The 23,204-nt window shown below is 35.3% G+C and overlaps 1 protein-coding gene across 6 annotated transcripts in view; it reads left to right on the forward strand.

Annotated features, from left to right (window-relative positions):
• The window catches only part of LOC105201253, an 87,414-nt gene extending 64,210 nt beyond the window's left edge, over positions 1–23,204 (forward strand). For 5 of the 6 annotated variants that reach the window (XM_026140216.2, XM_026140214.2, XM_026140211.2 and 2 more), the window contains 2 exons: positions 7,405–7,883; positions 21,510–21,770. In XM_026140216.2, the coding sequence (XP_025996001.1) occupies positions 7,405–7,883; positions 21,510–21,656 (626 nt within the window). In that variant the 3' untranslated portion in view covers positions 21,657–21,770. Of the gene's footprint in view, positions 1–7,404; positions 7,884–21,509 lie in introns of all 6 variants that reach the window. The other variant, XM_039455308.1, reaches the window with a different exon arrangement.

Here is a 23,204-nt window from a genome sequence, read left to right on the forward strand (position 1 = left end):
TTCCGCCAAAATTGGTGCTGTATGGATAAATGAACAGATCCTTGCCTGTACCAAACGAAACAAGCACGTCACTGTGACGTGCTAACTTGCATGTTACGTCTCAACAACGTCTTAACCTATTAACTGGTATTCGAAACGTGATTGATAAGTCGCTATCACGTATCTAACATCCAAATTTTTAGCGACAGCGACGTTGTAATCATGTGTATTTTGTGACTTATGCAACGGTATTGAGCACTAATTGCGACCAGAAAATTGTCGACCAATTTTAAAAAATTAAAATTGATTTTTATTGCATTATGTATATAAAATACTTGCTAGATAAAATGTATAATAGTTGTACACTAAAAGATGAAAATGGTTTGTAATTTAACTATAATCTATAGTGATTCTGAATTATAATATTCTACCTTTTATGTATAGTTACATTATATTACATTATAGTTACTATTATGTTTATATGATTCCAATATTGGAATTTTAAAAAGGTGAGTTTTAATCATATAGTAAATTAAAATCTTCCACTTGATTTCATTTTCAAGGGAATTCATCAGAAAAATTATTTTACTGTAATTGAACATCGGTGAAAAATCTTATAATGCTCCGCCTTTTATACCATTTATGTTTTTTCTTTTTTTACGAGAAATAGAACGTCATAGCAGCCATCTAGTGACGGTTTTGTTTACTATTATACGCAGAAAAAAAAGATGTGATATTTGTGACTATAATTGCATGGTTAAGAAAATAATTATTAGTTATGCATTGGATAGTGATTTTTATCGAGTAGCCGGATACCGCGATAGTATTGTTTAACTATAATATATTAGGAGTACAAATTGAAAACCGCCGTTTTTTGTCAAAATTTGAGGATTGATTGTTGAAAAATGGTTACATACTTATTCTTGAAAGTATTGTCCATCGCTGGCCACTACTTTCTCGCACCTTTCGGGCAGCATACGAATCCCGCGTCGAAAAAACTGCTCGTCTTTTGCGGCGATCCACGAATCGACCCAGTTTTTGGCCTCTTCGTAATAATGGAAGTGCTGCTCAGCCAGGCCATGCGCCATTGATCGGAACAAGTGGTAATCTGAAGGGGCGATGTCAGGAGAATACGGCGGATGAGGTAAGACGTCCCATTTCAATGTTTCCAGATAGGTTTTAACGACCTGAGCAACATGTGGCCGAGCGTTGTCGTGCAGCAACATCACTTTTTCGTGTCTTTGCTCGTATTCTGGCCGTTTTTCCTGCAATGTTCGGCTCAAACGCATTAGTTGTGTTCGATAGCGAGCTCCTGTGATGGTTTCACCCGGTTGCAACAGCTCATAATAAATCACGCCGAGCTGGTCCCACCAAATACACAGCATGAGCTTCGAGCCATGGATGTTTGGCTTGGCCGTCGATGTTAATGCATAGCCGCGGTAGCCCCACGATTTTTTTCGCTTTGGATTATCATAATGGATCCACTTTTCATCGCCGGTTACAATACGATGCAGAAAACCCTTCCGTTTTTGCCGTTGGAGCAGCTGTTCGCACGCGAAAAAACGCCATTCGACGTCTCTCGGCTTTAATTCGTATGGCACCCAGTGTCCATGCTTTTGGATCATTCCCATGGTTTTCAAACGATGTGAAATAGCTTGTTGAGTCACGCCCAATGAATCTGCAAGCTCCTGTTGCGTTTGAGATGAATCTTCATTCAGTAATGTTTCCAATTGTGCGTCTTCAAACTTTTTCACCTGTCCGGGACGTTCCTTGTCTTCTACGCCGAAATCACCACTTTTGAAGCGTTGGAACCATTCTCGACACGTTCTTTCACTAATGGAAGCCTCACCATAAGTTTTTACAGTCATTCGACGCGCCTCAGCCGCAGATTTTTTCGAATTGAAGGCAAAAAGCAAAACTTCCCGCAAACGACGCTTATTGGGCACAAATTTCGACATTTTTGATCACAAAAAAATATATAACGCCGATAAAAATTCACAACTGCAATGATAAGGAATTGTTGCCAGATGCCCAACCTTACATTTAAAATTTTTGATCTAACGTTTGGCGCCAGCATTTACCGCTGGCGCCATCTACTGGAAAACGGCGGTTTTCAATTTGTACTCCTAATATTATTTAACGTAACGTCTTTGCGACGTCACAGTTACTTGTTAAATTTTATTACATTAAATGAAAACATCAATCTTTAAAAAGTAAAATATTATTTATTTTTAAAATATAAATCATAATACAAAAGAAAATTCAATAAACAGCTAATTAACTGAAATATTCAAATTATTTGGTTATGTCACAACGACGTGCAACAGACGTATTATATACAGACGTATTTTCTGTGACTTTGTGACCAAAACAGCACGTCTGTTTTGTTCGATGCAGACAGGGCCTGCTTGCACCAAACGTAACAAACACGTTGCTATGACGTGCTAACTCGTCGCATATTAGGGTGAATGCACCGATTGTGGCCACCTTAACCATTTTTACAACTTTTAAAATAATTTTTTTAAAAATAATATATCACATGAAGAAACTATTTACTTAAATACATTTTTTAATATCTTAATTTTTAATTTTACAAATTAATTTCAGAAAAAAGCTTAAAAATAATGAAAAAGTTAAATAATTGCAAAAATTTTCTTTTACACTATTTTTGGCCACCTGTATACCTGTTATGGCCATGTAGTTTGCCTATTTTGGCCACTTGTGCACCAATTGTGGCCATGTAGGGTGCCAATTTTGGCCATCTAAAAAATTTAACATAACAGCAAGCTTTTGTTCAAAATAAAAGGGATAGTAAATAACAAAAATGTAAAATATCATATTTTTTAATGTTTATCAAACAAAAAAATTGCACTTTGATTATTTAACATATTATTTCATATATATTTATATGTTTCTTTAATCTTTGCACATCACATTTGTGGGTACTAATCACAAAATAACAAAATATTTTATAAGTCTTATTATTAGATAAACTAAACACATTAATTTCATGTTTTATTAATAAGTACATTAAAACCTAAACTTTTATTTTAATAATTTGTACTTTTTAGTATTAAATATTAAATTATATTTAGCTTTCTTTGGCTCAGTTCTTATCAGACTTTTTTATAATTAAACGTTGAAAATATATTAGTATTTAAAGAAAATAATTAGTAATATTAGTAAATCAGTTTTAACATGTCAACACTAATACAAATCATTTTAGAATTATTTTTTTTTCTAATTTTATTCTTTTTGCTGCTAATTTAATTTGTTTTGCTTCTTCTCTTTTTTGCAATTTAATCTTCTTTTCTTCTTCTTTCTTTTCTAATCGCCTTTGTTTTTCTTCTTCTTTGGCTTTCATGACTTCTAACCATTTTTCAGAAGTAAGCACAGAAGGTAAACGTTCTGTTTGTACTCGTTTCTTCTTGGTATTTTTGGGTTGAGGCCATACGAGAATGTCTTTTAAAGCATTTTCTGGAGATTTATTAAATACTATTCCACAGTTAGGATCTGTATAGTTTACATCACTGCTACCATTGCGTGGCTGACTACTAATTACTTGATGATTACCCGAATTGTCTGCTACATTTGTGTCACATGTAGTTATTGAAGAATTAGTTTCTTCACTAATTTCCAAAGCGACTGATGCAGATTCTGTAACATCCTTATTTTAATCTTGTTCGAGACTAGACTTACCTAATTAAAAATAGTTACTTATCAATTAAAATATATAATAATTATTTATACCGCATTAGAATGTCATTTTTATAGTCTGTTAAAATCTACAAAGCCTTAATAAATATAATGAATAAAATAATAGACAACTGTGTGAATACTTGTATTTTCTGTCATAGATAATCTAGTTGTAGTCTCTGGTAAATCAGAATTCGTATTGATAATTTCAATAACAACAGGCTCAATTTCGGTGATACATTGTTCTTGACCAAAAGTAGTTGTACCTAATAATATTATTTATTTATAATCATGCATAAGATATATATATATATATATATATATATATATATATATATATATATATATATATATATATATATATATACATAGTTATATATATATATATATATACATAGTTATTTTTAAGTAAATTTAATAAATTCTTTAATATACTTACGATTCAAAATATCTTCCGATTCTTCGATGTATATCTCCAAACTATTTACATCAATAGGAGTTTGATTTAAAGTAATATTTTTATCGTAAACATCATCGTAAATTTTGCTCCAAATATCGAATAAAGCTGAATATTCAGTTTCTCCATTCCAATTCAATTTGTTACTCTTCAATTCTTTGAAACGTTGCAAAATGTTTACATTAATGTTCTTTTCTAGTTCTTGTAATAGTTCTGTGTTTATTGAAGTTAAAACAGAATGTTGATTCGCACTCTTAATTACATCAGATGCAATTTGCGTTTGCGTTACACATTTATCGTACTTGACAGCGTTTAGATCAAAGGGATAAAGTCCGCAGCATTTGAAACCAGCTTGAATAGTTTTTGAAAAGTCTTTTTCTTTAATAATTTCTGATAATGCACCGGGAATATCAAATTTTTGTATATCCATCCCATCATGACTTGAACGCCAAGTTTTCACAAACTTTTGCCAATGCTTTTTTAATGGAGCAAATACTGCTACATCTAGAGGTTGTAAAATATGTGTGGCATTTGGAGGGAGACAGCATAATATAATTTGTTGCTGTTTACAAAAAGAACTTAAGCAGTATGACATATGTGATGTGTCCATCTAGGAACACAATAACTGGTTTTTTTATGTTTTCATCTTGTAAATATTTATTAAAAACATTTGCAAAATACTCGTAGAACGCTATATATGTCATCCATCCATTTTCACTTTTACCGATGCCCCAACCAGGTGGAGCTTTGGCTAAACAAGCTTGAGGCAAGCGTTCGTACTTAAAAACTGTTAGAGGTGGTGCTATTTCTCCTGCAGCATTCACAGTAAAGAGCGTAGTAATATTTTCTTTATCACTGCTAGTAAAAACATCATACGTTGGTTTTCCCTTCTCTGCAATAACTAATCCTCCTTTAGGAGCTAAATACACTGCTGTCTCATCCATGTTGAATACTCTTTGCGGGTCTTCAAGAACGTCTGAATTATCCTTTAGTAAAATCTGTACTTCAGAAAACCAATTACGAATATATTGTTCAGTAACAGCTGCTCTTGTCTTACTTAAGTATTCAGCTTTCTTCATAGATAAAGCAGGGTGTCGTTTCATAAAGTTCTCAAACCATTTACGTCCTGGCGTGTTATTTGTAAATGGAGTTTCTAAATTATCGGTTTCAACAAATTTTTTAACTGAATTCAATAAAACATCTTTTGTGATAGGGAATCCCATTCGACATGTTTCCAACAGCCAATCCACCAAAATAGCTTCTACACGAGAACCTAGTACTGATTCACGACCTACATGTCCAGTGGTCACTGGTGCTTCACCTCGAATTTTATGTCGTAAAGTTGTTCTTGGTACTTGATAAATTTTACTTGCTGTCGAGACTGGTGTACCATTCTGAATAGCAAGTAAAGCTTCTCGTACCTGTGTTGGTGAATACAAAAATAATTTCCTCTTTTGCTGATGATTTTCCTTGGTTATGGAAAACTTCTGTTTCTTTTTAACGGATTTATCACACTTTCTTTTTAGCATTTTAAACTGAAAATATAATAATAAAATAATAGTATTCAAAAAAGCTTCATAAGGCTTAGTATCTCAAAGATTAGTCAGTATTTTTAAAATTATCTTTCTTTTTATATTAAGTGGCCAAAATTAGTGCAAACGTTATCCCAGTTCTGGCCATCTTATGGCCACAAGTGGAAAATGCGAAAAAACATGCTCGGTTTTTGGCCAGCTTGTTTATTAATAAAAAGCAAATTAATTTTACAAGATCGCATTAGCAGATTATATTTTAAAAGAAACTTGACCTATACACGTCTCATTTCTAGTGTACACAAGTATATACTGTCATGTTTTATTAAAAAATACACTACATTCTATTTACCGAGTTTCGGGGATTCTTATCTTTTGTTAGAAGAAGACTGTGTCTTTGATATACAGTATAACAAACTATTTTTTTGCAATTTAAAAGAAAAACGTAATGTTGATTGTCGCACTCACATGACCGAGAAAATAGTTGTAAAGTGAATATGTCGCGGTTGCTGCGCACTGCAGCTAATATTAAACTAGAAAATTTTAATAAACGACGAAGGTGGCCAAAATGGGCGCAGTGGCCACAAACGGTGCATTCACCCTACGTCTCAACTGGTGTTCGACACGTAATTGAGACGTCGTTGAGACGTAACTAACATCCCCATTTTTGGTGACAGCGACGTTGTAATGACGTATATTTTGTGACTTATGCACTAATTGTGACCTGAAAATTATCGACCAATTTTGAAAAATTAAGATTGGTTTTTACTGCATTATGTACGTAAAATACTTGCTAGATAAAATGTATAATAGTTTTACACTGAGAGAAGAGAATTGCAATTACTATAATTCAACTGTAATTTATAGTGGTTTTCGGTGCAACTATAAATTATAGTAATTCTGAATTATAATATTCTACCTTTTATGTATAGTTACATATATTATATGGTTCTAAATATTGGAAGTTTAAAAAGGTTAGTTTTAATCATATAGTAAATTAAAACATCTACCACTTGATTTTATTTTCAAAGAAATTCATCAGAAAAATTATTCTACTGTAATAGAACATCGGTGAAAAATCTCATAATGCTCCGCCTTTTATACCATTTACGTGTTTCCTTTCTTACGAGAAATAGAATGCCATAACAGCTATCTAGTGACGGTTTTGTGTACTACTATACCCAGAGAAAAAAGTATTTGTGACTATAATTGCATGGTTAAGGAAATAATTATGAGAGATGCATCGGATAGTGATTTTTACCGAATAGCCAAATACGCGATAGTATTTCCCAACTGTACATTACTCTACGTAACGTCTTCACAATTACATGTTAAATTTAATTACATTAAATGAAAAACATTATTTTTAAAAAGTGAAATATTATTTATCTTTAAAATATAAGTCATAATACAAAAGAAAATTCAACAAACAGCTAATTAATTGAAACATTCAAATTATTTAGTTACGTCGCAACGACGTGCAAACAACGTATCATATTTTCTGCGACTTTGTGACCAAAACAGTATGTCTCTGTTTCATCCGGTGCAAACAGGACAGTTAGCAAGCAATTTAATCTGTGCAATGATTTGCTTTAGATTGAGTTACCATATTTTACTACGTGGGTTATCTTACGATATGATTTTGAAAGTAAATTCTAAATGAAAATTTATTTCGTGTACTTTTTTGTCATTTTGATTATTTCAGCAGATTATTCTGTCATATTCACTTTTCTTTCCTTTCAGTTGAGGGTACGCTGGAGGAGCCGTGGTATGAAATGCCACCCGCAGTATTTACACAAGAAGGACCTGTAAAAGTGGCAACTTCACCCATGGAAAATCTACTAATAGAGCATCCCAGCATGTCCGTATATTCTGTCGTGTCAGGGACGATGACATCTCCTGTCGCACCGGATACTCCGCCCCCCTCACCCGATGCTTGGAAAGAAAGCCAAAAGGATAGTAACGATTTATATAATGCTGACGTTCTCCAAAAAGTTTCCACGGCATCGCCAGTTGATATCTCGTCCTCTACATCCACGTTATGCACTATGTCCACATCTTTAGATAGCAATTCAAACCGAAGCAACATTGATGAACTTTCGCGCAGAATTGTTGCGGAATTGCAAGCTATTCATAGTGATAGACTTCCCTCTTCTGATAGCAATGACATCCGAGATAGAATTGGAAATCAACTTCGTTCTGCTCAGGAACGTGCTCAGGAAGTACGTATTTTTCAAATTTTTAATCTACACGATATAAAATCTTACAGCTACATTACAACAATATTTCAATCTTATGTATTGCAATGCAATGTCATAGAAACATTACTAAAATATAAATATGCAATATAATCTTAGTAATGTTGCAATAATATTTTATATTATTGTGAAAACAAACTGCGAAGATTTTATGTATAAATATTACTGCATATATTTATATTTATAGATAAAATCTTTCTGATTCATCAAGCAATTGATAGCATTTGTAAACAATTTTGTACAAGTCTTATCGCATTTAAACATGAGTCTATCGTGATTAATTATATGGAGTTATATTTTAAAAAAAGATTGCTAGTAACAATTTCCATTATTAATAAAGAAATATTTTGAAATAATAAAATAAATTTATTTCTTATAATTTTTTGAAGAGGAGAAAAAAAAGTGATAGAATATTTTGTTTTCTTAAAATAGCTGAGTATTAATGCGACATAATTCTTATGAATACTAGTTTATTAACCATAAAATTCTACTAATCCTTATAGATAGAAGTTCATCGGGTTTACAGAATGAACGTAATTTACAATTTACTGAAGAGGGGAAAAGAAGATACATTTGCTAGATACGTTTGCAGTGGGGTCATAGTATACTAACAACTAAAGTTATAAAGCAGGTACTTTTAATAAAAGAACCACGAATTAGTCATGTTTGTAGACCTTATACACTAATAAATGCCACAAAAGAAAGTTTTATGAATATTTAATAAAATATATTTTTACATAAAAATCTTTTTTTTTAAATAACTTCTTTGGTTTAAAAAAATAACTTTTTAAAATACTTTCTTTGCTGCTAGTACAAGTTATGTAATGTCCACTATAAGAAAAAAGTCATAAGAGCATTATAACATTAATGCAAATGACCCCCACGAACCCCTCTCCTGTACATAATATAACTTTATACAGGGTGTTTGCAAACTAGGGAACTTACCGCTTTGAGAACATAGAGGAAATGAAAAGAGACAAAAAAAGTCTTATATTATTTTGAGATATTCGCTATAATTATCGAGTTATAAAATAAAACTCAACCAATGTGCAGTGACGCCGCGCCATCGCGCCTAGCTCGTAGGCAACGGCACGCGACGGGAAAGGTGACGCGTCGTTGTCTGAATTGGCACGGCGCATCGGTCTGAATTTGCCGCACCGCGTGTATGTATACGTGAGCTAAAAGGTTGCAACACATTTTCTTTGATAGTTTTAGGAATGTAGACTTGCTCATCGATCGGCGAACGTAATTGGTTAGATCCACAGATAAGAACTAATTACGTTCCCCGTTCGATGAGCAAGTCTACATTCCAAAAACCATCGAAGAAAATGTGTTGCAACTTTTTAGCTCACTACTGTACATACTATACACTAAAAAAATCAAATGTGTTATTTTAGCTAAAGTTTCTCCTTATACATTTGATAAATAACACATTTGATTTTTGCAGTGTATGTACATGCAGTGCGACAAATTCAGACCGTCGCGCCGTGCAAATTCAAACAATGCGTTATCTGTTCCACCGCACGTCATTGCCTACGAGCTAGGCGCAATGGCGCGGCGTCACCGCATATTGACTCAGACGTTTTATTTTATAATTCGATAATTAAAGCAAATATCGCAAAATAATCTAAGTTTTTGTCCCTTTTCATTTCCTCTATATTCTCAAAGCGGTAAGTTCCCTAGTTCGCAAACACCCTGTATATCGAATTCATATACACATTATGTCAGACATTAACCCTTGAACACCCCGATACCGTAAAATACGTAAACACATTTTCCGGTTTGGGAGATTTCCAATTGTAAGAAGTTATAACTTTTGTTCCAATTAATATTTTTCAACAATCCTTTTTAAAATAAAAGTTTAGAATCTCAGAAATGTGACTACACAATTGACATTGCCGAAAAATGATGTATTGATATAAAGTTGTAAAGGAAAAACCATTAAGCAAAAATAAAAAATTGTTCAAAAATACACTTCTTTTTTTAAATTAAATTTTTATAACAAAAAACTTAAGAATTTTAAAATACGACGTTTTAAAGCTAACAAGTCATATTTTCAAGAAAAAATTAGCATTGTCATTTCTTTTAAAAAGTATAATTATGTAACAGAGTAATTATGTAAAAGAAAATATGAAGTAGGTATTTTTGGGTTTATAAAAATCCATTTTTCTTTAAAAAGTCATATCTTTGCAACAAAAAACGTTAAAGAATTTTACAATATGACTTAGTAAAGTTATAAAGTAATACTTTTAAAAAAATTATGTTATTGTTATTTCTATTAAAAAGTATAATTGTATAACAACTCGCTATTTTGACGATTTCGAATATAAGGTATATTTGATTAACTCAAAGTGTCTAAAATTGAAAATTGATATGCTTCATTTATTTTTGATTGCTTACGAGAAGAACTTACCACGTAGTTTCCATGGATTTCAATAATATTGCTTGCCCGAAGAATCCTTAAATTATAAACTTTTATTAAGCAGAAGAAAATGCACTTTTTAAGTGTTTTCAAGAACACAGGTAGCAAAGCGTCTCTTATTGTCAGCAATATCGCTCAAATCTATAATTTCTTATGACGCTGTCAACTCGCTATTTTGACGATGTCGAATTTATGCATACAACAATGTACAGAGTATTGCGTTGTCATACACGTTGATATAACTGGTTGCCTATTCGTACAGGCGCGCATGGTGGTACACAACTGCGTACGCTTCGGCATGTCGGTAAAATATTATTTTGATGCTACTAATCTTACCGACATGCCGAAGCGTACGTAGTTGTGTACCATCATGCGCGCCTGTATGAATAGGCAACCAATTATACCGATATGTATGACGATGCAACACCCTGTATATACATATTGTTAGCAGTTTAACGACAAGATAATAGCATCAAAATTACCTCGTATTGTAACGACCCGTCTTTTTCCGCGCACGGGGCGGTGCGTGACTGCGGACGGACCAGGACGCGGAGGGAGGTCGCCAAGAGAACTAGACGTGTATTGCTTTAGGTGGTAAATACAATAGTGCGTTTATTACGTACTGACTATATACAGGTGGAGTGGCTTGGCCACGACGCGCGGACGGACGGATGACGATGACGCTCGGACGGACCCAACAAAACTTAAGGGCTACGCGCGGACGGACGGACGAGAAAACGGAGCGCGCGGACGTAACGAACGGTATTTACAATGGTCCGGATCGCGCTATTGTCGCGGCTGAGTTCGCGGAATTTCGGCCTCGAGTTTTCCGGGAACTCGGAGCCGGTGTTGACGCGCGCAGACCGTGGCCTTGCTGAAGGCCGGGGCCACGGCCGTAAGTGACGCGCGCTCGGTGCGAGTGTACGCGGAGCGGGGATTCCCGTCGCGAGCGGTTAATACCGCGATGTTCGGCGGTGGTGATCGACTCACGCCAAGAGCCCTTGGTAGAGGCGCGGAACTCCACACCCCAGGCCGTGAGTCGATACCGTAGTAAGGACGGCGGATCGGGAATCGCCGACCAGGATCTCCTGGTGGAGCCCAAGATGTACTTGAGCCCGTTTTTATCGGCGGTATCGGGATTATCGGAATCGCTCTTTGCCAAGACTGCTTGGCGGAAGCTAAGGCTCTTAACTCCCAAGTGAGCGCTAGGTTGGGCTTCTTCTGGATCGGAGAGTGGACGGAGAAGAAGACCGCTCAACTCTCGGAGCGGCGGCGCTTATATACCCGAATCTCGAGAGCAGGGACGGTGCGGGGGTACGGAACGGTACGGAAACGGTGGGGGTCTCCCTGCCGCTCGAGATCGGTCCGGCGGTCGCCACTCCGGTCGAGCGCGTGCGCGCGGAGATCTGCCACGCAGATCTCACGTGCGGATGCGTCAACGCGCGCTACGCCGGTGTTAGAGTATATTTTCGGCGCTATGCGCCGTGTTTCTGCTGTCCGGCGGTTGTTCGGCCGGACAGCCTGGAACGATGGACGGTCCGAGGGGGGAACGGAAAAGCGGTTTGTTACAGTATTATGGCAGCTTTGTATGAACCGTATTAGTTATTATGGCGGTAATACAAACTTTGACAATGACGATTCCAAAGTTACTGGCAAATTGCTGGCATGTTGTTACTAAAAATTGTGTGTTATATCATCATGACAATTTGTCAACAAATGCGGATTCAGTTGCTGCAATTCTCCTGGAATATGCATATTATGATGTAAGCGATTTAAGCCGACAACAATACAAACATGTTGCTGAGAAAATCAAAGTTAAAGAATTTTAAGTGCTTTCTGTGTATAGTATAAGAATATAATCAGTTAGTTAAATTCTCTGATTTTCTCGAAAACATTCAGCAATTAAACATTAAATAACATACAATATATATATATATTGTGACGTGGCAGTTTTATCTGCCTCGCCACTTCGTCCTCCGCCTATATATATATATATATATATATATATATATTGTGACGTGGCAGTTTTATCTGCCTCGCCACTTCGTCCTCCGCCTGAGCATAGCGCAAGGAGGCGCGTAAGACCGGGTCGGGCACTCAGCGAGAGAGCGAAATCTCCGGCGGGACTGCGGCGCGTATTGATTTCATTTATTTATTCGCGGCTTATTTCATGTATCCGCGGGCACCTCGACAAACGTCGCCTAAGGACCAGCAGCAGCGAGGAGGATGGGCAGCAGCAGGACAAGGAGAAGGCGATCGTCCAGGGCCGGCGCACGGAAAACCGACGGCGGAGAGAAGGACGAGACTCGACGTGGTGACAGATATGCGCCACGCAAAAGAGGCTCGCAATTGGCGCAGCCGAGGGACAGGCCAGGGCGGACGAACGGCCAGGACAAGGGCCATCGAATGCCGGCTGTCCGTCGAGAAGGGTAGCGGCGAAGAATCGTCGCGGGAAATTTCTGCTGCTGTTGTCGTCCGCGAGGACGACGAGAACGACAAGGATGTTGGATGCCAACGGGGACGATGCCTGCGGAGACCCGACACTGCGCTGCCGTGACGTCACGGCTAGATAAGGGCGGCCGCTGATAGGCCGCGCCGCTAGGCGCAAGGATATCGCGCACCCTGTGGGAGGGGTGGCGCTCATCGATCGCGCATCGAACGCGATCCTCTCGGCTTTTGCGTGCGACCCGGCGATACCTGCGGTGCGAAGCGTGAGCGAGCGTGCGAGATATCGGTTGGAGATATCGGGAGCGGCTATCGTCGAGTGTGCCCGGCCTGGCGATCCCTGCGGAGACGTCCACGGGACCAACGGAGGACAGGATCGTCGTCGAGGTGACCCTCTAGAGACGGTGTAAAGCCACGAGCTGCCGGTGCCGGCTGACTCGCACTCTGAGGTGGAGCCATTGGGTTAGTGTGCAGGTGCGTCCGCCGCGTGGCGATAGAACGCACCTTTTTAGTGTTTGGTCGGCTCTCCACCTCAAGCGTGAGACCTTGTCGAGGCACCCAGCTGTCGGCTGCCGCGTGTACGTTGGCTGTCCCGCCGTAGAAGCTCGCGGACGACCGGCTTCCCGGGAAGCCGCAAAGCCCTCGCGCACGTGCGCGAGTCGTGTTACGGCCGTGATCACACGACCGCCCGCGTTATCGGTGCGTTGTCGTGTCGCGCGTCTTCGAGAGAATTGTGCATCGTGACCGCGACGACGGCATTGCCGTCACCGGGTATCTTTGGTTGTATTGCTTTTGAGTTAATTACTGTCCGTTAGCGAAAGTTCGACGAGTGTGTTCTCGCCGCGCTGTTCCGAGCGCGCGTGATTGGCTGTCTCGTTCCGCGCGGGACCAACCGCCGTTGTTCGCGCCGCTAGCGTAAGCATTGTAGTATTTAAGAAAATTTTCGCGTTCCGCTTATTCGTTTTCGTCAACTCTCTTCATCTTTTCCGTTCTTTGCTTGCTTCGACTGATAATTCCCTCGCGTTTGGCTCTACTCTGTCTCTGTCATATGCTACAATACATGTTATTTCCGTCTGTTATATCGGCCTGATCTTGCTTGATTTCTCGCCTACCCGTCTCCTCCAGTAAGAGAGCCGCTTCGTCCCTGTCTCCGCTACCCCGCCCCTCTACCGGTTAGAGGAGCTAGCTGGCCGCGTGTGAGCGACGATTTCGTGTTTCGTTCTGAGAAGCTGTCGCGTGGTGTGCATCCGCGTCTAGCGTTAAATAGTGTACCCGGCGACGCGACCGGTATAATCGCGTCTGGCGCCCAAATTCGCGATTGGTGGTATCTATTGGTTATATCGTCGCTCACGCGTGTCTCGCGCGTAATTCCGGTGTTTGATCGCGTATTCCGCCGCTGCTCTCCGGCATTGGATAAAAATACGTGACAATATATATATATATATATATATATATATATATATACATATTAGGTTGTTCGACAAGTTTTGTCGTTCGATAAGAGATTGCACTATTAGATTTGCTATTTTATTTTTCTAAAAATGGTACTACTTTTTGAACACGTGTAACGTTTCATGTGGATCTGTCAACTCATTCATATATTTACAGCTGTTCAAAGTTGACGTGTCACAGTATTTTTTTACAATGGAAAGAATTGATTATTGTGCAGTGATAAAATTCTTATTTTTGGAAGGTGTAACACCAAAACAAATTCATGAACGATTGTTAAAAGTGTACAAAAATTCACCTTCAATTAGAACAGTAGATGGGTTGCTGAATTTAAACATGATCGTACAAGTCTTGAAAACGATCCACGTGAAGTCACAAGTCTTGAAAACGTCCAAAAAGTGCATCAACACCAGAAATCGTAACAAAAATACAGGATATGGTTTTGGAAGATCGTCGATTAACCAAGATACATTTAGTAGAAGTCCTAGGTATCTTATTAGGCAGTGTGAGCAATATTTTGGATAAAGTTTTGGGTTTCAGAAAGCTGTGTGCACAATGGGTGCCGCATTTATTCATAATGAAATAAAAATCCATTTGAATGCGACTTTCTCAACAACATTTGGAGCGTTTTGGAAAGGATAAAAAGGATTTTGTGCGTTGTTTCATCACTATGGATAAGACTTTGGTCTACCATCATAATCCTGAATTAAAACAAGAGGCTAAAGAGTGGTGTGAACCCGATACTTTGGTTCCGAAGCGAGTTAGTGTCCAGAAATCGGCCAAAAATGTGTTAGCATCAGTTTTTTGGAATGCAAAAAAATTTTGTTTGTGGATTACCTCCAAACTGGTAAAACAATAAACTCAAATTATTATTATAACCTTTTGGACCAACTGAATGTAAAAATTCGTGAGAAAAGACCTGATTTACAGAAGAAAAACATCATTTTTCATCAAGACAACGCACCCTCTCACACAGCTCAAAAAGCCATCGCAAAAATCAATAAATTAAAGTACGAATTGTTGCAATATTTACCCGATTTGCCAGATTTAGCTGCCTTTGACTTCTAGCTGTTCTTGCATCTCAAAACATTCATGTGGAAACGATTTTTATCGAACAAAGAGGTAATAACAGCCGTAGAAGCGTATTTTGACAATCTTCCAGATTCCCACTTCAGGAATGGAATCCATAAATTAGAAGATAACTGAAACAAGTGTATTGAAGTTTAGGGAGATTATATTGAATAATAAAATGTAATTCAAACTATAAAATTGTGTTTTTCTTATCGTACGACAAAACTTATTGAACGTGTGTGTGTGTGTGTGTGTGTGTGTGTGTGTGTGTGTGTGTGTGTGTGTGTGTGTGTGTGTGTGTGTGTACGTGTGCGTGTGCGTGTGTGTGCGCGCGCGCGCGTGTGTGTGTGTACGTGCGTCTTGTGTGCGTGTGTACAGGGTGTCCTATTTTTAAAAAATGCACCTTGATAATTCTTCAATGAAACATTTTCAGTAAAAATGTTTCAGACAAAAGTTGCATAGTTTCAAGGGAATCATAAAATGATATCATTAATTTGACTGAATAGTTTTTTGAAGGTCACGTAAAGGACACCTTTGATTTTTTTAGTAGGCCTTCCTACTTTTTATTACATATTCTTGTAGCTTATCTTAAGACCCTTCCAAAACATTACAAGAATGTTTATTTTCGTTGAGTACTTTTCGAGTTGTGAGGCTTGAAAGCTACGGTATACTGTAACTTTCAAGCGTCATAACTCGGAAAATCCTTAACGAAAATAAACTTATTTATAGTGTTTTGAAAACCTCTCGAAATCGACCACAAGAAAATGCAATAAAAAATATAGAATGTTAGGGAAGTACCGATACCCTTTAATTAAGGAACTACCGATACTCTAATATTGTATCTCTTATTGCATATTTTTGTAGCTTATTTTGACACTTTTCCAAAACACTACAAGAAATTTTATATTAGAATTAAATTACATTTATTCGTATTTTGTTATTATTTTGCTGCTGTCTTATATAATAACTAATTACGTATCTTTTTATTACGTATTTTTGTAGCTTATCTCGAGACCTTTCCAAAACACTATAAGAAAGTTTATTTTTGTTGAGTATTTTCCGAGTTGTGAGGTTTGAAAGCTACAATGTACTGTAATTTTCAAGCATCATAACTTGGAAAGTATTTAACAAAAATAAACTTTCTTGTAATGTTTTGAAAAGATCTCAAAATAAGCTATAAGAATATGCAATAAAAAGATACGTACGAGGTGTGTTCAAAAAGTATCGCGAATTTTGTGTATTTTCAAAAATTATTTATTCATGAATATCTATTTTGTCCCCTTCAAAGTAATCCCCATGAGATATTATACACTTGTGCCAACGGTTTTTCCAATCTTCGAAGCACTTCAAAAAATCATTTTTTTTTATCTTGTTCAGCTCCTCCTTCGATGCCGTCTTTATCTCGTCAAGCGTAGCGTAACGTCGTCCTTTCATGGGCCTCTTCAGTTTAGGGAACAAGAAAAAGTCACAGGGGGCCAGATCTGGGGAATACGGTGGCTGCGGCATCATTAGTGTGTTGTTTTTGGCCAAAAAGTCGCGCACAAGCAACGATGTGTGAGCAGGGGCGTTATCGTGGTGCAAAAGCCAATTTTTGTTCTTCCACAAATCCGGGCGTTTCTGGCGGATTGCGCATAACTTGCAGGTAATATTCCTTATTGACCGTTCTACCCTGTGGCAAGAACTCATGATGCACCACGCCCCTGCAATCGAAGAAAACTGTCAGCAAAACTTTCACATTCGACCGAACTTGGCGCGCTTTTTTCGGTCTTGGTTCGTGCGGCAGCTTCCATTGAGATGATTGAGCTTTGGTTTTCACGTCATAACCATAAACCCACGATTCGTCACCAGTTATGACCCTCTGAAGCAAATTTGGGTCGTCGCGGACAGAGTCCAACATCTCATTAGCAATGTTCATGCGATGCTGATTTTGGTCGCAATTGAGCAATTTTGGTACGAATTTCGCGGCGACCCGTCTCATGCCCAAATCATTGATAAAAATCGAATGGCACGAGCCAATCGATATGTTTAGGTCCTCAGCAACTTCTCTAACGGTGATTCGACGATTGGCCAATACCATTTTCTCCACTTCATTAATTTTTTCGTCTGTTGTTGAAGTGCTCGGGCGTCCGGCACGCTCTTCGTCGTTCACATCTTCTCGGCCTTCTGAGAACATTTTGTACCACCGATAAACGTTGCTTCGGTCCAAGGTAGCTTCTCCGTATGCCACAGTCAACATTCGGAATGCATCCGCGCACTTAATTTCGTTTTTCACACAAAATTTGATACAGGTCCTTTGATCCATTTTTTTGAATAGGTAAAAATCGAAGACGATCCAAAACACGTGCAAGCAAAGCAGCTGTCAACAATTAAGTGAACATTCAAAATGGCCGAGCTTGTCGGCATAAGTGAGAGACATGAGTACCAACATAACGCCACAAAAAGATCGAAATTCGAATATACGTAACCCGCGAAAATTCAAAATTCGCGATACTTTTTGAACACACCTCGTAATTAGTTATTATATAGGACAGCAGCAAAATAATAACAAAATACGAATAAATGTAATTTAATTCTAATACAAAATTTCTGAACTTTGTTTTATAGCGTCACAGGTTCTAATCTTTCTTCATAGCGTCATAGCTAGATTTTAGAACTTGTTTTGGTGGCACTTATTATTAATTGAATAATAATCTACAAAAGATCATTAATTTATCATTTTTATAATTACTCACATAGCACAGATCTTCTGACAACATCTATGGGACGTTCAAAGGACATCCGCACATATTCAAAATGTCCTTACAATGTCCTTTAGTACGTTGTATAGATAAAAATATTTTTTATGACACTTATTATCCGTATGCCACAATCTCTATCTCTGTTCTATCTCATAAACGCACCCTTCATCAATAAATTGTAAATTACGTTCGTCCTCTATGTACTCGGTGATCTACTCGGTACTTCTACCTATAACTTAACTGATGAAACTCTATGGCTAACGAATTAGTTGATAAGAATTTTGTTACACTAATATTTACTGGATTACTTTAAAAAATAAAATGATATTTTGCCACCTCTTTCCTTCTTCTAAAGATTTAATTATTATTTTTATAAATGAATTGTATAATATGTAATTAGTAAAAAATAAATATAAGAAATGTTAAAAAATATTTTCTACTAATTCAGAGTCTATACAGCATCAAAATTTTCAGAGATATCTCTCTCAAAAGTGTTTTAACTAAAAAGTGAAACATTTCATAAAAATTGCAAAATACATATGCCACATTTTTGAGACATCTCTGGAATAATAAAATATGTCAGGAATTTTTTCACTTGAAATCTTGAAAAAAGAAAAATAGCTGAAAGGTTATTGATAAAAACCTCTAATCTTTTGAAACATTTTCAAAAAATTATTGAAATTGTTAAACTATTTTGAAAGAAATAACAGATCTAATTCTTCCAGAAGAATACCAAGTCCGTAAATTAATTTTTTAATTTGAAAACTTAGCTTTTAACTTTTAATTTCAGAATTAAATAAAATTATATTGTCAAAATACATTTTATTTATTTTTATTTGAAGCCAAATGAGGCTTATCTCCGAGAAGGAATCCTTTTAACGTGCAAAAGATCCCGTACGCTGTACCTTTCATTCTATCCTCTATGGTTTTTATTTAAGAAATAAAAGTTGCCATCCCAGTAAACGATAAATAATTAGATGGAATAAATTCGTATGAATGAAGTTTTTGAATTTTTGTATTGAACTTTACATAAACTAAACATTAAATCTGTTTCCTATGTGTTTCTTATATGTCTATATTTTCGTTTCCTTGCATTTTACAAGAAAATGTTTTGAACAAAAGTTGTATAGTTTCAAGAGGGTCATAAGATGGTGTCATTAATTTAACCTTGAATAGTTGCTTGAAGGTCACGTGAAAGACACCTCCAATTTTTTTAATGGGATTGCCTACTTTTTATTACATATTCTTGTAGCTTATCTCTAAACCTTTCCAAAACACTACAAGAAAATTTATTTTGTTGAGTACTTTCCGAGTTGTGAGGCTTGAAAGCTACGGTGTACTGTAACTTTCAAGCGTCACAACTCGGAAAGTACTTAACAAGATTAAACTTTCTTGTAGTGTTTTGGAAAGGTCTTGAGATGAGCTACAAGAATATGTAATAAAAAATAGGCAGTCCTATTTAAAAAAATTGTAGGTGTCCTTCACGAGACCTTCAAGCAACTATTCAAGGTCAAATTAATGACACCATCTTATGACCCCCTTAAAATCATACAACTTTTGTCCAAAACATTTTCTTATAAAATGCAAGGAAACGGAAATATTTGGGGTGTCCCATTAAAATGGGACATCCTGTATACAAAACTGTGGACTCGAGCAGATAGAGGTTAAAAATAACTCTTATTGTCCATTTTGTGAGTTTGTTTGTTAAATTATGATAGTCTAATTTAAAACTGGTTTTCTTCTAGATTTTAGAAACATTTGTATTATAACATTTTGTATTACAGAATATTTTTAAAATTATTGAATTTAAAAAGATTGAAATGATTTAGTAGCTTTTTGAAAACTTTCTTTAAGAAAACTGTATAGGAATATAATATAAAATAAAAGAAATTTATTAATTTTCTCGAAATAATTAATTTTTTATTGTTAACTTTATTCATTTTATTTCTTTGCAATGCAGATTGATTTGTTATTATAAATTCATCGCACATATGTTTTATATTTATAGTATAGATATGATTGATTTCTTTTTAAGTTAGCACTGAGGCAAAAATATTTTTCTGCTGTATTTATCTCAGTAAACGGAAATGGATTCAAAATATCTAAAATGGATAGAAATGGATTAAAAAATCAAGAATTTGAATTTGATAATGACCACATGAATCTATCTTTATCCAATTAAAGTTCACGAATTTCTTGAATCCATTTTAATCTATGAAGTGAGATCGAAATTACTGGTTTTCTATATTTTTTTAATTCAAGCAAGTTTTGCTGGCCGTATAATCCATTTTAATCCATGAAACGGGATTGAAATAAAGTGATTTTTATTTTTTTAATCGAAAAAAAGTTTTCACATGTTATCCAATACATTTTAATCCATGGCGTAGAATTGAAATGACTTTAATGACTATCTTTTAATCCAAAATGTATTCAAATAAAATAAAATGAATTACAAATTTGCAATCCATTTTTGTTTACTGGGATGTTATTTATTTGCAAAAGCGGTTTGTAAAAAAATATCAGAGAAATTTATCCCTAAATAATATTAGCAGAGAAATCGACGAGAAACTGCAGACAAAATTGCAGAGAAAATACTAACAAACTTGCAGGTAATATTACAGTGAAAATGGAAGAGACATTTTTATTCATTTTTTCTGTAAAATCTGTTTGCAGAAAAATTGAATAGAAATTAAAAATAAAACTATAGAGAAACACAGACAAATTTTCGGAAAATTTGTACAGAACATTGTTAAGAAATTCCTCAGTATTTTTTCCGCAAGACATATCTGCATAAAAATTAAGAAGAAAGTAGAAGCAAATTTTTAGTGTAATCACAGAATAAATGCAGAAAAAAAGAGGAACTGCAACAATATTTGAAACAATTTCTTTGCATTTTCTCTGTAAAACCTATTTATAGAAAAATATAAAAAAAAACAAAGATTTGGAGCAGTACGCGGCACTGCCGCTTTGTGGACACAAGAATTTTATATCTCGTAAGTAAAAAAATCATAGAATAGAATGAAAGTTGTAACATTATGTGATTTTTTTACTATTAGCAGCGGTACTTTTTGAAAGCGACTCCCCAAAATTAGACTCCAAATTAGAAGAAAATAAAACATGTTTAATAGTTTTATTGAAAAATTGAATTTGAAATTTGAATTTTTATAATTATTTTCATTCTAAAATTGTATTAAAATTTTTTTGAAATTTTTCTGCTAATTTTCTACAATTTTATCACAATTTTGCGCAATTTCTGCGCAGAATGGCCCAATTTTTAGACAAATAGCGGAGAAATGTACAGAAAAATTGCAAAAAATATTTTCGCCTGGAAAGCTTCTAAATTTTTCAGATTTACATTATTGTTAAACATTTTCTTTTCTGAGTTATGAAACTTTTTGATACTTTCTTTCATTTTGTGTCTACATATTCACAATGTTTTTTCAATATTTGCTTCTGTTTCTGCAGGTGTTAAAGAAGCGCACGACCCAAAATCTGAAGAAGGCTCGTCTGGAAAGAAACAATAAAGTACGCCAAACAAAAGGCAAGCGACTTCGTCGTCAAGACCGTTTACGTGTTCGTCACAGTGGCGCCAATAACAACCGAAAATGCTAGTCATTCGATCTCAAGCCAAAATGTACTTAAGCTTCTTCCTAAAATGACCAACGCTACAATAAATAGTTACTCAATAAAATTTCGTTGCAAAGACGAAAAATAGGACAATATTTATAAGATTTGTGCGAGTCCAGTAAGCACATGTTAATAGTATGCTTAATGTGATCAGACATCCTGTTTTGTCGAGATGATTATCCGTTGTCCCTTTAAATATGCCGAATATCCTGATTTTAGCAAAAATGTTTCGCTAAAAAATATTTTATTACTTAAATAAAAATTGTATAATAGTAAACCCAATACATTTTAATTCCCTTGTATCAATTTTGCTTCTCCGTACTGTGTATCAAAAAAGTAAAGAGGCGCAATTTTGTTTTATTTATTAACTAATACAGTTTTGTGCTGATTAATCAATCGTAATGATGGATAATTTCTGTCTCAATGGAACAAAAATTAATTTTTCTCACATCTCGTAATATTTTTCCTATTTAAATTTATGAAGATTTTTAATTAAATTAATGTAAATAACAAATTTTCAGTTGCCAAAAGTTTTATATTAATTTTTCAAGAATTTGCCTTCTTTATTAATGTAGTACACTCGCAAATTGAATTTTTTTGAAATTAAAACTATACATTGTACTAGAAGACATTGATACGCTGGTGCAATTGCAATGAAATAGGCCATTTTAATACACACTGATATATAAGCAATTATAAACTGTACATTTTATACGTGTCGTCTATATAAAGTTTATAAAAATATCGCGTTTATTTTTATAGTATACACTAGAAATGATATATTAATAAAAAACAAACATATAATGAAAGAACATAAAACAGATGTTTCATAAAATATTATGAAAAAAATATAATTTTTTACTTTAGTGTGAAAAGTAGAACCATGAAAAAATGCAATTTTCGATTTTGTTTGACATATATGTAGAGGCGACTGAAGGAAATGGTGAGCATTGAGCTGCATTAATCTGCGTTTATCTGTATTGATTATTTTCTGCGAATGCGTGCAACGCAATCGAAAATTTTTTCTCACTAGCAAGAGTGGGAATATTGCCACCGAGCGCGTGATGGAATTCAACTTTTGAATAGTATTGTTGCAAGTATACTACTTTAAGGAAGTTTTTTGGTCTTGAGATACGAATTTAAGCATATAATTAAGAATTCTTTTTAGACATAAAAATTAAAATACAATTAAAAACTAATATACAATAATCGAAATAATGATAGGTTCACTATATTTATGTTAGATTCACTTTAGTTTTATAAAAATGTAAAAATATATTTTATGTAACGTTTCTTATTTTATTTCTCATATTTATGACTTTTAAAATTAACAATAACATAGTTTAGTTTAATAGAGAAATCCTTATTAACATTACTAAAAAATTATTTTATTACATTATTAAATTAATATTTTTATATGAAATAAACACAAGTTATGCACTCTGTGCATTTTCAATAAATATTGAGTTTTAATTTAAGAAGTTACAAAACAGTAACGCTAATACACAAAAATAAAAGATTCAATATTTAGTA

Source organism: Solenopsis invicta, chromosome 11 (assembly GCF_016802725.1).
Source record: "Solenopsis invicta isolate M01_SB chromosome 11, UNIL_Sinv_3.0, whole genome shotgun sequence".
NCBI classification, from domain to species: Eukaryota; Metazoa; Arthropoda; class Insecta; order Hymenoptera; family Formicidae; genus Solenopsis; species Solenopsis invicta.